The sequence below is a fragment of the Eubalaena glacialis genome, chromosome 2 (assembly GCF_028564815.1).
Source record: "Eubalaena glacialis isolate mEubGla1 chromosome 2, mEubGla1.1.hap2.+ XY, whole genome shotgun sequence".
NCBI lineage: Eukaryota > Metazoa > Chordata > Mammalia > Artiodactyla > Balaenidae > Eubalaena > Eubalaena glacialis.
This window is the reverse complement of record NC_083717.1, coordinates 72,177,623-72,193,273: the sequence shown is the minus strand read 5'-3', so window position 1 is coordinate 72,193,273 and position 15,651 is coordinate 72,177,623. Positions and strand designations below refer to the sequence as shown.

The 15,651-nt window shown below is 38.7% G+C and overlaps 1 protein-coding gene across 1 annotated transcript in view; it reads right to left on the bottom strand.

Moving 5' to 3' along the window:
* The window catches only part of HERC1 (HECT and RLD domain containing E3 ubiquitin protein ligase family member 1), a 227,242-nt gene that overhangs the window by 109,704 nt on the left and 101,887 nt on the right, over positions 1-15,651 (bottom strand). The window contains exons 20-24 of the mRNA XM_061180215.1: positions 8,248-8,362; positions 8,039-8,159; positions 6,064-6,235; positions 3,204-3,516; positions 2,636-2,756 (exon numbers count right to left, since the gene is read on the bottom strand). Of these exons, the coding sequence (XP_061036198.1) occupies positions 2,636-2,756; positions 3,204-3,516; positions 6,064-6,235; positions 8,039-8,159; positions 8,248-8,362 (842 nt within the window). The remainder of the gene's footprint in view (positions 1-2,635; positions 2,757-3,203; positions 3,517-6,063; positions 6,236-8,038; positions 8,160-8,247; positions 8,363-15,651) is intronic.

Genomic DNA, 15,651 nt, shown 5'->3' with positions numbered 1-15,651 from the left:
TAGGCAGTGCAGAGTCACTGAGGTTTTTTTTAATAGGAAGGTAGCATGACCAGCAGGTGTTCTGTTGTTGTTCTTGTTGTGTTTATGTGTGTGTCTGTGTTTTGTTTTTTTTTTTAATTTATTTATTTGTTTTTATTTTTGGCTGTGTTGGGTCTTCGTTGCTGCGTGCGGGCTTTCTCTAGTTGCAGCGAGCGGGGGGCTACTCTTCATTGCGTTGCGCAGGCTTCTCACTGCGGTGGCTTCTCTTGTTGCAGAGCATGGGCTCTAGGCTCGTGGGCTTCAGTAGTTATGGCACACGGGCTCAGTAGTTGTGGCTCACGGGCTTAGTTGCTCCGTGGCATGTGGGATCTTCCCGGACCAGGGCTCAAACCCGTGTCCCCTGCATTGGCAGGCGGATTCTTAACCAGTGCACCACCAGGGAAGTCCGTTGTGTATGTTTTTAAGAGCTCTACCTCTGGGAGCAGTATCAAAGGAGAGGAACTGGAAAAAGTAGGGAAATCAGTTTGAAAACTACCAGTTCAGGCAAAAGTAACAAGGGCCTAAATTGAAGAGTGGAAAGAACAAACAGGCACAGAAATTTTACCAAAATAGATTAGACAGACATTCATTCGTTAAAAAAATATTTAATGACTGCCTACTGTGTGCCAGGCACTATAGGTACTTGGGATACAGCAGTGAATAAAACAGCAAAAACTTCTATCCTCAGGGAGCTTATATTCTAGTGTAGGCTAAGAGGAACTGATAAATATAGCAAATAAATAATGTTAGGTGGCGGGGGGTGAGGGGGACAGAGCAAGGCAAAGCGGACAGGGAGTGAATATCTGGAAAGGAGAGCAAACTGGAATTTCAAATAGAGTGGTCAGGGTAGGTGTCACTGAAAAAGTAACATCAGAGCGAAGACTTGAAGCGAGGGGATTTGCCTACAGACAACAGTATTCCAGTCAGAAGAAACAGCCATGTAAAGGCCCTATGGGGAAGTTGTGTGGTATGTTCATGGAAAAGCCAAGAGGTCAGTGTGGCAGAAGGAGAGTCATCAAGAAGGAGAGTAGCAGCAGAGGAGATCAGAGAGGAGTGAGGCCAGGATAGGTAGCGTCTTATAGGCCCCTGCAGGGACCTAGGCTTCTACTCTGAGAAATAGTAAAGTCACTGGAGGTTTTGAGGAGAGAAGTGACATGATCTGTTATAAAATTGTCACAGGGCTAGGAGACTAGATAATGAGACTGATCAACTTGGAAAAATAAATGGACAGAGAGGAATCTCAGTAGACGGCAAGACTGGGAACGTGAACTGGGAGTACAGAGATAATAACGGGAATGAAGAATAAATGGAGGAAGAACAAACAAAAACATACAATGAAACTTGCTTGAAGACACTGTTCAACTTTCCTCAGAGGAGGAATCTTTCATGCTTAGAAGTTTCTTTTAAACAACAGCTTCATGTTTATGTAGCACTCTATACTTCTCAAAAATATTTTCACATCCAGTTTCTCAATTCATAAGAGAAGAATTTCAGAGCAAAAAATGAATCTTATCAATCACTCAGTCCAAAAAACCCAGAGTTTCCGTTTGAGCTATCATGTGACATGACCAAGGTCTCAAAGCTATCCATCAGTAGGATCAGGTTCAGAAGCCAAGTCTAACACATTACCACCTACACAACAGGCACTACTATCCTCATATCATACAATGGGACACTAAGGTCCAGAGAGGTCAAGTAGCACATACAGATTCACATATAAGGCAGAGGATCAGCCAAAATGAAAATCCAGCTATCAACTCTAAGTCCAAAGCTATTCAAATAGAAGCTATCTATTAGACAGTTTTCATTCTGTAATTTATTTTACCCGTCACACTATAGCACGTATTACTTTCTACTTCTTATATAAATCAGCATCTCACTTCTTTGATTTTCACCTTAAATGCCTGCAGTTCAGGTCCTGAGGCTTTTTTGATAGGGAACTGAGAGCTACTGAAAGATTTTAAGTAGAGGAGATATAAACAGATTTGTATTTCAGGTATATTATTCTAGTGAAATGTTGAAGATGGGAATAAGACAAGAGATGGGGCAACCAGTTTGGAGGTTTTTGTACCAGGCCAGGCAAAAGAGAAGGAAAGTTTGAGACAGAGCAGTGGCAAGAGGGATGGACAGGACATAGTACAAAGATATTAAGAGTAAAATTTTCAAGGTTTGACTAATTGGACTGTGGGGAGTGAGGAGGTTGCAGGGACCAGGAATTAAGAAAAAGTAGAGTCAAGGATGAACCCAGGTTTCCAGCCTGGATAGTTAACAGTAACACTTACTAAGATACGGAATGTGAGAGAAGAGGTTTAGGAGAAAAATAAGTTTATTTTTGGATAGGTTAAGATTGTGGTCACCTGAGATGTTCAGGTAGAACGTCCATCAAGGAGTCAAATACGTGAATTTGGAGTTTAGGAACAAGTCAGAGCTAAACAGAGATATCTGAGTCACTAACATATAGATGATAAATACCTATGCAATATAGTTATCTCATTTCTCTTAAAAGTTCTTTTAAAAGAGTTTCTGTATGTCTAAAACAAACGTATATTACTTACTCTAACCAAAGTCTTACGTAGCTATACAAAATTTCTTCTTTACTAAATCTAGGTATACCTACCAGTGCGTAACCCTCTTCATCTGATTCAGGCTGAGACAAATCAGATTCACTCCTCGATTTGATCAGTCTATAATTTGGACTTGCGTGGATTAGCCGGCTCTCTGCAGTAAGACTTTCACTCCTGTCTCACATGCACAAAGAAAAGTTTTTCGATTTGGGACTGTTAGTGAACATAAAACTGAATGGAACTAGCAGCATAGAGATAAAACACACACACAGTGAGGAGTAATTATGTCTGTCAATGGAAAACCCTGGCTCTCAGTCAGGTCTAAGCACAAAGTCCTTCTCAATTACATCAGAATAACTTCCATGACACTAAATTACAGAATTATGCCAATCAACTACTGTTGTTTATATGTGTGAAAAATTGTGCCTCCTCATTTAATCAGAAATTTATACTCCAGGCTGAATTAGTATCACTCTTTACATTAAATTCATCCTTGTCAATTTGTATTTCCTCCTCCATGTCTGTGTTAATTTCAGAATACAATAAGTGAGAATAAACCATTTCAATGCATAAAGAAACAAAGAGAGGAGAGAAATGTTTTAAGTTTCTAGTCAGTCCCACCTGGTCATAAGTCCACCCACTTCAGAGGCACTTGTGGAAGGCTGCTGCAACTGTCCTTCTTCCCTTCGCTTCTGAAGCTCATCAATCACAGGACTTACTCCTAATATTAACAGGGCACATCGATGGATCACGGAGTTGCAGGCAGCAGTGTACACATCCTGACCCTCAGGAAGGTCTGTGCTGACCCTTCGTTCTTGCTGAGACTGAGGAGGTGGATCATCAGCTCGAGCCCCAGACCCTGCCCCACTGTTCATTCTATCTCGATCTCGGCTACGAGCTACTTCACGGGCTGAGAGGAAACACTGAAAGATTTCTGGAACATGTAACACAAAAACAAGGTCTTAACACATGGGGAGAGAAGAGCAAAGAAAATAACAATAAAAACAGTCAAAAAGTTTGGACCAAAAACTTATTGAAAGAGGGAAAATCATTTTTTAGACATTAAATACTAAGTAACTAAGTTAAATTTTATCAAAAATACATGTATAATATTAAACTTTTTATAAAAATTACAATAGGAAATACTTATGCCTTTACAGAATTTAGATTTGGTTGATTCTATTTCTACTCTTATGAGCTTGATCAGTGGTTTGCAAAGTGTGGTTCCAGAAGAGCAGCATCAACATCATCTGGCACTCGTCAGAAATGAAAAATACTGCGTGGATCCCAGACTTTCTAATCAGAAGCTCTAGGCATGGAGCCAGCAATGTAGTTTTAACAAGCCCTCAAGCTGATTTTGAAGGCCATTAAAGTTTGAGAATCACTGGGTTAGATAAAAATAACTGCCTATTTCTGAAATGTTCACAACCTTGGTTTGAAATTGTCAGGTTACAAAAGAAACAGACAAAAGTTAAGTTGCATTAGTTATAATGAAGAGCCCCCTTTCCCCTTCCAAAGTCCATATAATTCCTAATACCTACACTTTGTTGTATTTTAAACATATTAAATAAGCACAATCATTAAAGGTCTTCGCTGAAATAGAATCTGGTTATAATAATATGGCCAAGACTGCCCCCAGAGTCAAATAGTATCACCAGGAATGTCCACTTTATGCCAGCTCTTCCCAATTCACAAGTGTAAAAAGTGGGTTTAACAAAGTTCTGATGCAGTGGTAGGTATTTCACAATAGGAAAAGAATATTTTACTCAAATTTGAGTGAAGATGGTATTTTTAATGGGGAACCCAAGCAAAAAAGTTAGTAAAATACTAGATTTGTCTGTTAATATGGAAGTACAAACTTTAAAAATGCATTTGTATATTTCAAAGTATTATTATGACAATATATTCATTATGTTGTTGAAAGTCCCTTATTTCTAAGAAAATCAAAGCAACAAACTAACAGTCTAGAGCCGGAAATCAGTTAAAGTAATTAAGAGAATGGTTACTGGAATTTGGGGCAGACCTGGTTCTAATTCCAGCTGCTACGAACAGTGGCCCTAGGCACATAATTTTGCCTCCTTAAACCTCAGTTTGTCCATCTTTAGAACAGGGTAATATTAGAAATCATCTAAGACGGAGAGGATTATGAGTTAATCTACGTGAAGCATTTGACCCAGTGCCCAGCATATAACTGATGCTCAAAAATGGCAGCTAGTTTAAAAATTATTACTCCCTGGGTAACTATTATGCTTTCTTTTAATATAATTGAGGGTTATCTTTTGTTACTGTGTTTTCCCCTTTGGTCTTTGCTTTTAGGAATTTCTAAACTAAGTCTTAAGTTCATCTGTAAATGTTCCCTCAGCCTAGGTTTTAAAATATAATTATTCTCTGGGAATTCCCTGGTGGTCCCGTGGTTAGGACTCAGCGCTCTCACTGCCAGGGCCCAGCTTCAATCCCTGGTTGGGGAGCTAAGATCCTGCAAGCCACGCAGCACAGACAAAAAAAAAAAAAAAATATATATATATATATATATATATACACACACACACACACACGTTACATATATATATATATATTTTTTTTTTTTTTTAATATATATATAAAATTATTCTCCACCTCCTCATCTCCAATCCCCTCTTCTCCATTTGGACCTTATATTTCTCCTCTTGTTTTAAGGGGTTTTGGCCTTGTTTTGAGTCACCTCAAAATCATTTTTAGAAGTATGCACAACACAGATAAATTGATAATAAAGTAGTGTCAAATTGACTGAAATATATATACAATCTCAATACCAAATGCATAGATGGCCAAAATGTTTTAGGCTACAAAAGTAAATATACACTTTAACTTGAAACAGCCAAATCACTCAAAAGATAACAAATGTTTCAAAGCTTCGATATTTCTCTTTAAACATCTAAATGATTACATTTTAAAACTATCTGTAGCCTTGTAATAAAAAAGTATGAAAAATGTCATTCACCAGCCAATAATATTCTCATGTATATTCTTGCTCTCTACTGAAAACTGCAGTGCAGTCAGTGGGTGAAGTTTATAATTTAAAAAGTTCTACATATGGAAAATAATTGGGCTCTCCTAATAGGCTTAGAAAGGGGCTCTCTTCCTCACCACCCAGAGCCCAGCCAGGCGAATGGACAACTTGGTACCCTCCAGAGAACATGCTTTGAATGTCCCTATCCAATGACTCATGGGCATCACTTCATGAATGAGACTCAGTGGAACAGGTACTGTTTCCAAAAGCCTGCTTCCAGAGCTTTTCAGCCCGAAACATGCAATCCAACAGCTTCAGAATGGAACTAGCAGTTGTAAGAACTGAAATGTAGCTAATCAGATCATCAGGAGAATATCACATCTCTTTAGAAAAACAGTAAGGAAATGTTTTTGCCTCTCTCTTCTACAGTCAGTTTCCCTACCAAAAAGAATGCCACAGTGTGTATCTGTAAAGCAAGACGGATATACTCACTGCCAGCTGTCATCACTTCGTGTTCCCGTTCTTCCTCCTCATCCTCCGGCTCTGGATGCCCCTCTTCCCTATCTCGCTCAGCCTGTTCTTCCATTTCAGCTTCTTCATCAATGGTCCGGGTAAATGAATGCTCCTGAGGATCAACATCTGCAGAGTCTTGGTTTTCTGAGATCTTAAAGAAATGATCAGAGCTACACTGAATATATATTTTTTTTAATTTTGAAAAATATCATTAAAACCTTGACTTTTTTATCATGGAAAATAATGCTAATAGCAGTAATAACACATGAATTTTACCACAAAAACAAAAGATATACTGGATAAATCTGAAAAGATTAGAAAAAATGTATGTACACAAAATATACAGAAACATCTAACTATGCTCTCTTCCTCAATATTTTGATTAAAACGTCATGCTGTAAATTGACTCATATATATTGCTGTTCTGCTGTAAACTGCTAACTTAAAATGAGTCGAGTGTGACACCAAGCATAAAAGGTAAAGAACATGAAATGTGATTCCATTCAGTCTCCCTCAAGCTGTGTATGTTATTGTTACTCTGTATAAATGTTTAATAATGCTAATTTAAAACAAAACAGTATTTTTTAACCATTTTTTGGTGAAAAACTTTAAGTTCTACTCTCTTAGCAAATTTCAATTATACAAACAGTATTGTTTTTAATTATTTTCTTTACTTTGTTTGTCCCTGAGGAAACCAAAAATTAGAAATCTGGTAAGGACAATGTTAATTTTATTTCCCATGGTGGTTATGCTACTTAGCAGTCATCTGAAGAAAAGAGTCCTTACAACAGGGGTGAAGAGAGTCACAAAAACCCCGTATATTTCAGTATAAAGCACAAGTGAAAATTTTTAATGATATCCTCAGATGTACAATAAAAGTTATTTTGTGATTCATGATTGGATGGGGATACTGAGCAGTCAGTCAGACTCACAAAATACATAAGTCATGTATCTCCACAATATGTAAGTTTCAAATTTGAGACTCAACAAAATGGCTAATTAGTACATTTCATGGGCTTTCAAGGTCACTAACAAATAGTCGGATCCACAAATATTAAATCAGTGTATGCCAAAAGAATACTATAATACAAATTTAGAGATAAAGTTTGGTTTTTAAAATCTAAGATCTAAATAATGGAGTGCAAAGCATCTAACATATGACGTTTCAAAGTAAGCACTTTTGAAGGTGAGGTATCAGGCTATACTCATAATTATAGGATCGTGCTATCAGGATTACCAAGCACTTTAGAAATCATCTCATTTTTGTTGCAAGAATTACTTCTGGAACATCCTTAATAAAAGTTTTCAATCTTTACCTCCAGCGGTGGGCAACTCTAATAATTAGAAGGCTTTTTTCCTTACATTCAGCTAACAATGATTCTCCATTCAGTTGTTACCCTTTGGTCCTACCTGTGCCCTCTGGAACAACAGGGAACACATTTACTTCCTCTCCTACATGGAAGCCCTTTAAATATCTTTAAGGCACCTATCATGCGACTCCCCTTTGCTTTCATTCTCTAAGCTAAACATGTTTGACACTTTCCAGTTCTTGTATAAGATGATTTTCAGACCTTTAACCAATCTAAGTTTGCTAATATCCCTCATAAGTTATGGCACCCCAAATCAAATAGGATAATTCAAACATGGTCTGATGAGCGTAAAACAAAGGAATAATATTTCATATGATTTGGACAATTCAATTTGTTGTTATTACCTATATGGCCTAAGAATATATAAACTTCCTTAGCAGCCATATCACACTTGATAAATGGGTGGTTAAATAAACCCCCAATCTTCTACTCATCCAATTTTTTTCACTAGAAAAAGAACTACTCAATATTTATTGAACATCTGCAATAATTAAGCCACATTTTTTTCCCCCTCACATACACCAATATGGAGCTATCTCTCATAGCTTGCAGAAAAACATAGAGTAACTGATTTCCAACTTTACCCATCTGTCTCTTGATGATGACCTGGTCTGAATAAGTTCAAGGTTCTTGCAAGCAAGTAAACGACTTCGAACTTTGTACACACAACGGTACACTTCTGATAAGCTTTTACCAGGTTGATATCTAAATAAAGAACCAAAATAGAAAAGTTACCTAATCTCAAACATCATGAGAGCAAATATTTGTCTGAGGATAGTTTTAAGTTACTTGCCGGCTTTCTCCACATGCTTGACTGAGTAAATTTGTGTGTTTCAGAAGAGCTGCAAGAACAAATCTAGACACAGTGTCCAAGAGTGACTCATTACTTAAAGTTGCGCTGTCCCAATCTGAAAATAAAAATGATACACTGACATTTCACAGAAAACAATTCAGAGGTAATTTTAATGGCTTTAGTAATCTAACACCTGAATTTTATCGTTTTCCTAAGCAGTTATTTAACAAATGCACCTACTAGATCCCGCATACTGTGCTAGGAATACAGCAGTGAACAAAACTAAGTCCCAGATCTCACAGAGCTTATATTCTAGTTGCGGTGGGGGAGGGGTATGAGGAGACAATAAATAAAAACATTAATATGACAGATAAGTGCTATGGAGAAAAATAAAGCAGGGTGAGGAGACCAGGGAATACTGAACTGTGTGGGTTTACTATTTTTTATAGGCTGGTTTGGGAAGGTCTCTGATAAGGCTACAATCGAGCAGAGATCTAGATGACGTAGGGGAAGAAGCCACACAAACAGTGTCCTTTCAAAAAAACTATGTAGAGGCCCTGCCTGAGTTCAAGGAGGCCAGTGCAGCTAGAGCAAAATGTGCACGCACGAGAGTGGTAGGAGACATCAGAAAGCTGTCTGGGGTCCAGATCACATAGGGCCTTGCAGGCCATTGCAAGTCCTCTAGGTTTTACACTGAGGGAAATGGGAAGGACCATTAGAAACTGTGAACAGAGATATGGGATGATGTGATCTGTGTTTTAAAAGGCTCACTCTAACTGCTGAGTGCAGAATTCACTATAGGAACAGCAACAGCAGAAGTAATTATTACAGTAATTCAGGTAAGAAATGATGGTGGCTCAGACCAAAGTAGTAGCAGTGGGGTTAGTAAGAAGTGGTCAGACTCCAGATGTATTCTGAAGGTAGAGTTGAAGAAATTTGTTGATGGATCAGATGTGAACATGAGAGCAGACAAGGATGACTATAATGTATTTAGAATGTAGTTGGCTTTTACTGAGAGAAGATCACAAGGACAGCCCTTTGGGAGGATAGGTATCTGTAATCAGGAGTCTGGTTCTGAATACTATGTATTAGACATCCTAGTAGAGATATTGAGTAAACTAGTCAAGTATGTATATATGTGGTATTTGAAGCCATTAGATACTGTGAATACATGTACATTTAGGTGGGTAAGAAATGAAACAACATTTGGACAGAGATGAGTAGGTGCAATTGAAAACCCAAATCACAGCATTAGATGATGAACACTAGTCAGCTGCTTTCTTTAATTCCATGTTAGCACACCAGTTCTATACTTTAAAAATGAAATATTCAGTAGATTCCAAATGGGGATGGGAGGTTTACTGTCTACTCCCAGAATGTCTGCTAGACTCCGTTAATTTGACAGATTTACCATGCTCCTTAAAAACAAAACCAAACAAACAAAAAACACCCTTGGAAAATATTAAGCCCCAAGTTAACTTTATTTGTTCTTAATTCCTTTTTAAAACTCCTATCTTAAGACAAAAATTTTACAGCTTGGTTTTCGTCATTTCTGGATGCTTAGGTAAAAAATTAAGTTCAGACTTACCTATTTTACAGGTGAAAAAGTGAATATAAGCATGTAAGATTTTAAGAAAATCTTACAGCCAATAGAGAATCTTAAAATGATAGTCTGTATTACACACAGAATTTTCCACAGTAGGTTCTTGAGAGATCATCTGTTCCAAGGGATTGCTTGCTATTCTGAAAACTGCTATGACTTAAAATCAAACGACCCCATTTCAAGAAGGCTAATATTCAATTTAAAAGCAAGCTGAAGTAACATCCTTTGCAGTATGTCAAATTTATCAGGGATTATCCTCCTGTGCAATGTTTATAGTAATAGGTTCTTTTAAAACACCTTCGCTAAAGTTATAGTCATTTCATACCAAGCACTACAAAATGTTTCCACTACTCAGGTATAAAGTCTAGGCTATAGCGTACAAGCAATTGAACAAATGGAGCCATACGAGTTTTTATTCACTTTATGTTTATATCCAGTTTTTTAAAGTGCTCACTGAAAAGTAACAAGTGATAATGTGTTATAAAAGAAAACCTGGGCTTCCCTGGTGCCGCAGTGGTTAAGAATCCACCTGCCAATGCAGGGGACACAGGTTCGTGCCCTGGTCCAGGAAGATCCCACATGCCGTGGAGCAACTAAGCCTGTGCGCCACAACTACTGAAGCCCACGTGCCTAGAGCCCGTGCTCCGCAACAAGAGAAGCCACTGCAATGAGAAGCCCGCGCAATGAAGAGTAGCCCCCGCTCGCCGCAACTAGAGAAAGCCCACGCGCAGCAACAAAGACCCAACGCAGCCAAAAATAAATAAAAATAAAAATAAATTTATAAAAAAAAAACCTAACCACACATTCCAAGAAAATGATGCAAATAAGAGGATATCAGAAAATACAACTTAGAAAGTAAGCGTTTTTTCTCCTCCACTATCATACTTTTCTACCACTGGTGAAAGTAAACACAATAGAATGAATAAATGAATGACAAACTGGATGAGATTAAACTTTCAAAGGTATCATCTCACTGGTGTTTTAAAGATCTGAATGATATGTATCTCATTTTTATTATACGAAGTAAAGGTGAAAATGTATTTACTTTTACCATTTTTATCACAGAAGGAAGAAAATCCAAAGACACAGGGGAGCAGGGACTAAAGAAAGAGCAACGTGGAGAAAGACAACTAGGAGTATGTGATTCTGAACAATCCAAGTCATTGTTAAAAGGGGATGGGAGCTAAAAAGAAATCAGGTATAACCTTTGAAAACTTGTACATAAAATTAATTTTATTAATCAAGTAATATTAGAAACTGAAATACCACTACACACTTGCATAGCACTTTACTGCTGTACTTAATAATATACCTCATTTCAAACTGGTATCTTCACTAGCACTCTAAAATGGGCAAGTGCTTTACACAGGAGGAAAATGACCAAGGCCCAGAGCTCAGACTTCCACGTACACATCATTTCAGTTCTTCACCAGGGCTCACAAAGGGAAGAGATTCATTAAACAACTCTTATACTAGATACATTTACGCTGCATGGAATCCTTCAGTAAAATGCTGCCTCTGGATTTATTTTTCACACAAATCTCAATTTTCCCACAGTGGATTTTCTTCAAGTGGGATATATGTATATAAAAGAATACACAGGGTTTCATACCAAGCACTTCAAAATGTTCCACAAACAGGAATAAGAAACTGTTTTTAAAATGTTAATTGTAGGGACTTCCCTGGTGGTGCAGTGGTTGAGAATCCACCTGACAATGAAGGTGACACAGGTTCGAACCCTGGTCCGGGAAGATCCCACATGCCGTGGAGCAACTGGGCCCGTGTGACACCACTGCTGAGCCTGTGCTCTGGAGCCCACGAGCCACAGCTACTGAGCCGGCATGCCACAACTGCTGAAGCCCATGCTCCATGACAAGAGAAGCCACCGTGGTGAGAGGCCCGCACACCACAACGAGGAGTGGCCCCCGCTCACCGCAACTTGAGAAAGCCCGTGCGCAGCAGCAAAGACCCAACACAGCCAAAAATAAAAATAAATAAAACAAATAAATTTATTTTAAAAAAATGTTAATTGTAAAATCCTTTTTTCTATAAAAAAGTAATAGGGTAGGGGATTAACCAAGATGGCGGAGTAGAAGGACGTGCTCTCACTCCCTCTTGCGAGAGCACCAGAATCACAACTGGCTGCTGGACAATCATCGACAGGAAGACACTGGACTTCACCAAGGAGGATACCCCACGTCCAAGGACAGAGGAGAAGCCACAGTGAGACGGTAGGAGGGGCGCAATCAGAGTAAAATCAAATCCCATAACTGCTGGGTGGGTGACTCACAGACTGGCGAGCACTTATACCACAGAAGTCCACCCACTGGAGTGAACGTTCTGAGCCCCACGTCAGGCTTCCCAACCTGGGGGTCCGGCAATGGGAGGAGGAATTCATAGAGAATCAGACTTTGAAGCCTAGTGGGAATTGATTGAAGGACTTCGACAGGACTGGGGGAAACAGAGACCCCACTCTTGGAGGGCGCACACAAAATAGTGTGTGCATCGGGACCCAGGGGAAGGAGCAGTGACCCTGGGGGAGACTGAACTAGACATACCTGCTGGTGTTGGGGGGTCTCCTGCAGAGGCGGGGGCTGGCTCTGTTTCACCGTGGGGACAAGGACACTGGCAGTGGAGGTTCTGGGAAGTACTCCTTGGCGTGAGCCCTCCCAGAGTCTGCCATTAGCCCCACCAAAGAGCCCAGGTAGGCCAGTGTTGGGTTGCCTCAGGCAAAACAACCAACAGGGAGGGAACCCAGCTCCACCCATCAACAGTCAAGTGGGTTAAAGTTTTACGGAGCTCTGACTGCCACAGCAACAGTCAGCTCTACCCACCTCCAAAGCCTCCCATCAAGCCTCTTAGATAGCCTCAACCACCAGAGGGCAGACAGCAGAAGCAAGAAAAACTACAGTCCTGCAGCCTGTGGAACAGAAACCACATTTACAGAAAGATAGACAAGATGAAAAGGCAGAGGGCTATATACCAGATGAAGGAACAAGAAAAAACCCCAGAAAAACAACTAAATGAAGTGGAGATAGACAACCTTCCAGAAAAAGAATTCAGAATAATGATAGTGAAGATGATCCAGGACCTCGGAATAAGAATGGAGGCAAAGATTGAGAAGATGCAAGAAATGATTAACAAAGACCTAGAAGAATTAAAGAACAAACAAACAGAGATGACCAATACAATAACTGAAATGAAAACTACACTAGAAGGAATCAATAGTAGAATAACTGAGGCAGAAGAACGGATAAGTGACCTGGAAGACAGAATGGTGGAATTCACTGCTGCAGAACAGACTAAAGAAAAAAGAATGAAAAGAAATGAAGACAGCCTAAGAGACCTCTGGGACAACATTAAACGCAACAACATTCGCATTATAGGGGTCCCAAAAGGAGAAGAGAGAGAGAAAGGACCAGAGAAAATATTTGAAGAGATTATAGTCGAAAACTTCCCTAACATGTGAAAGGAAATAGCCACCCAAGTCCAGGAAGCGCAGAGAGTCCCATACAGGATAAACCCAAGGAGAAGCACGCCGAGACACATAGTAATCAAAGTGGCAAAAATTAAAGACAGAGAAAAATTATTGAAAGCAGCAAGGGAAAAACGACAAATAACATACAAGGGAACTCCCATAAGGTTAACAGCTGATTTCTCAGCAGAAACTCTACAAGCCAGAAGGGAGTGGCATGACATACTTAAAGTGATGAAAGGGAAGAACCTACAACCAAGATTACCCTACCTGGCAAGGATCTCATTTAGATTTGATGGAGAAATCAAAAAAGCTTTACAGACAAGCAAAAGCTAAGAGAATTCAGCACCACCAAACCAGCTCTACAACAAATGTTAAAGGAACTTCTCTAAGTGGGAAACCAAAGAGAAGAAAAGGACCTACAAAAACAAACCCAAAACAATTAAGAAAATGGTCATAGGAACATACATATCAATAATTACCTTAAACGTGAATGGATTAAATGCTCCAGCCAAAAGACACAGGCTTGCTGAATGGATACAAAAACAAGACCCATATATATGCTGTCTACAAGAGACCCACTTTAGACCTAGGGACACATACAGACTGAAAGGGAGGGGATGGAAAAAGATATTCCATGCAAATGGAAATCAAAAGAAAGCTGGAGTAGCTATACTCATATCAGATAAAATAGACTTTAAAATAAAGAATGTTACAAGAGACAAGGAAGGACACTACATAATGATCAAGGGAGCAATCCAAGAAGAAGATATAACAATTATAAATATATATGCACCCAACATAGGAGCACCTCAATGCATAAGGCAACTGCTAACAGCTATAAAAGAGGAAATTGACAGTAACACAATAATAGTGGGGGACTTTAACACCTCACTTACACCAATGGACAGATCATCCAAAATGAAAATAAATAAGGAAACAGAAGCTTTAAATGACACAATAGACCAGATAGATTTAATTGATATTTATAGGACATTCCATCCAAAAACAGCAGATTACACGTTCTTCTCAAGTGCGCACGGAACATTCTCCAGGATAGATCACATCTTGGGTCACAAATCAAGCCTCAGTAAATTTAAGAAAATTGAAATCATATCAAGCATCTTTTCTGACCACAACGCTATGATTTTAGAAATGAATTACAGGGGAAAAAACGTAAAAAACACAAACACATGGAGGCTAAACAATACGTTACTAAATAACCAAGAGATCACTGAAGAAATCAAAGAGGAAATCAAAAAATACCTAGAGACAAATGACAATGAAAACACGACGATCCAAAACCTATGGGATGCAGCAAAAGCAGTTCTAAGAGGGAAGTTTATAGCTATACAAGCCTACCTAAAGAAACAAGAAAAATCTCAAGTAAACAATCTAACCTTACACCTAAAGGAACTAGGGAAAGAAGAACAAACAAAACCCAAAGTTAGCAGAAGGAAAGAAATCATAAAGATCAGAGCAGAAATACATGAAATAGAAACAAAGAAAACAATAGCAAAGATCAATAAAACTAAAAGCTGGTTCTTTGAGAAGATAAACAAAATTGATAAGCCATTAGCCAGACTCATCAAGAAAAAGAGGGAGAGGACTCAAATCAATAAAATCAGAAATGAAAAAGGAGAAGTTACAACAGACAGTGCAGAAATACAAAGCATCCTAAGAGACTACTACAAGCAACTTAATGCCAATAAAATGGACAACCTGGAAGAAATGGACAAATTCTTAGAAAGGTATAACCTTCCAAGACTGAACCAGGAAGAAGCAGAAAATATGAACAGACCAATCACAAGTAATGAAATTGAAACTGTGATTAAAAATCTTCCAACAAACAGAAGTCCAGGACCAGATGGCTTCACAGGTGAATTCTATCAAACATTTACAGAAGAGCTAACACCTATCCTTCTCAAACTCTTCCAAAAAATTGCAGAGCAAGGAACACTCCCAAATTCATTCTATGAGGCCACCATCACCCTGATACCAAAACCAGACAAAGACACTACAAAAAAAGAAAATTACAGACCAATATCACTGATGAATATAGATGCAAAAATCCTCAACAAAATACTAGCAAACAGAATCCAACAACACATTAAAAGGATCATACACCACGATCAAGTGGGATTTATCCCAGGGATGCAAGGATTCTTCAATATACGCAAATCAATCAATGTGATACACCATATTAACAAATTGAAGAATAAAAACCATATGATCATCTCAATAGATGCAGAATAAGCTTTTGACAAAATTCAACACCCATTTATGATAAAAACTCTCCAGAAAGTGGGCATAGAGGGAACCTACC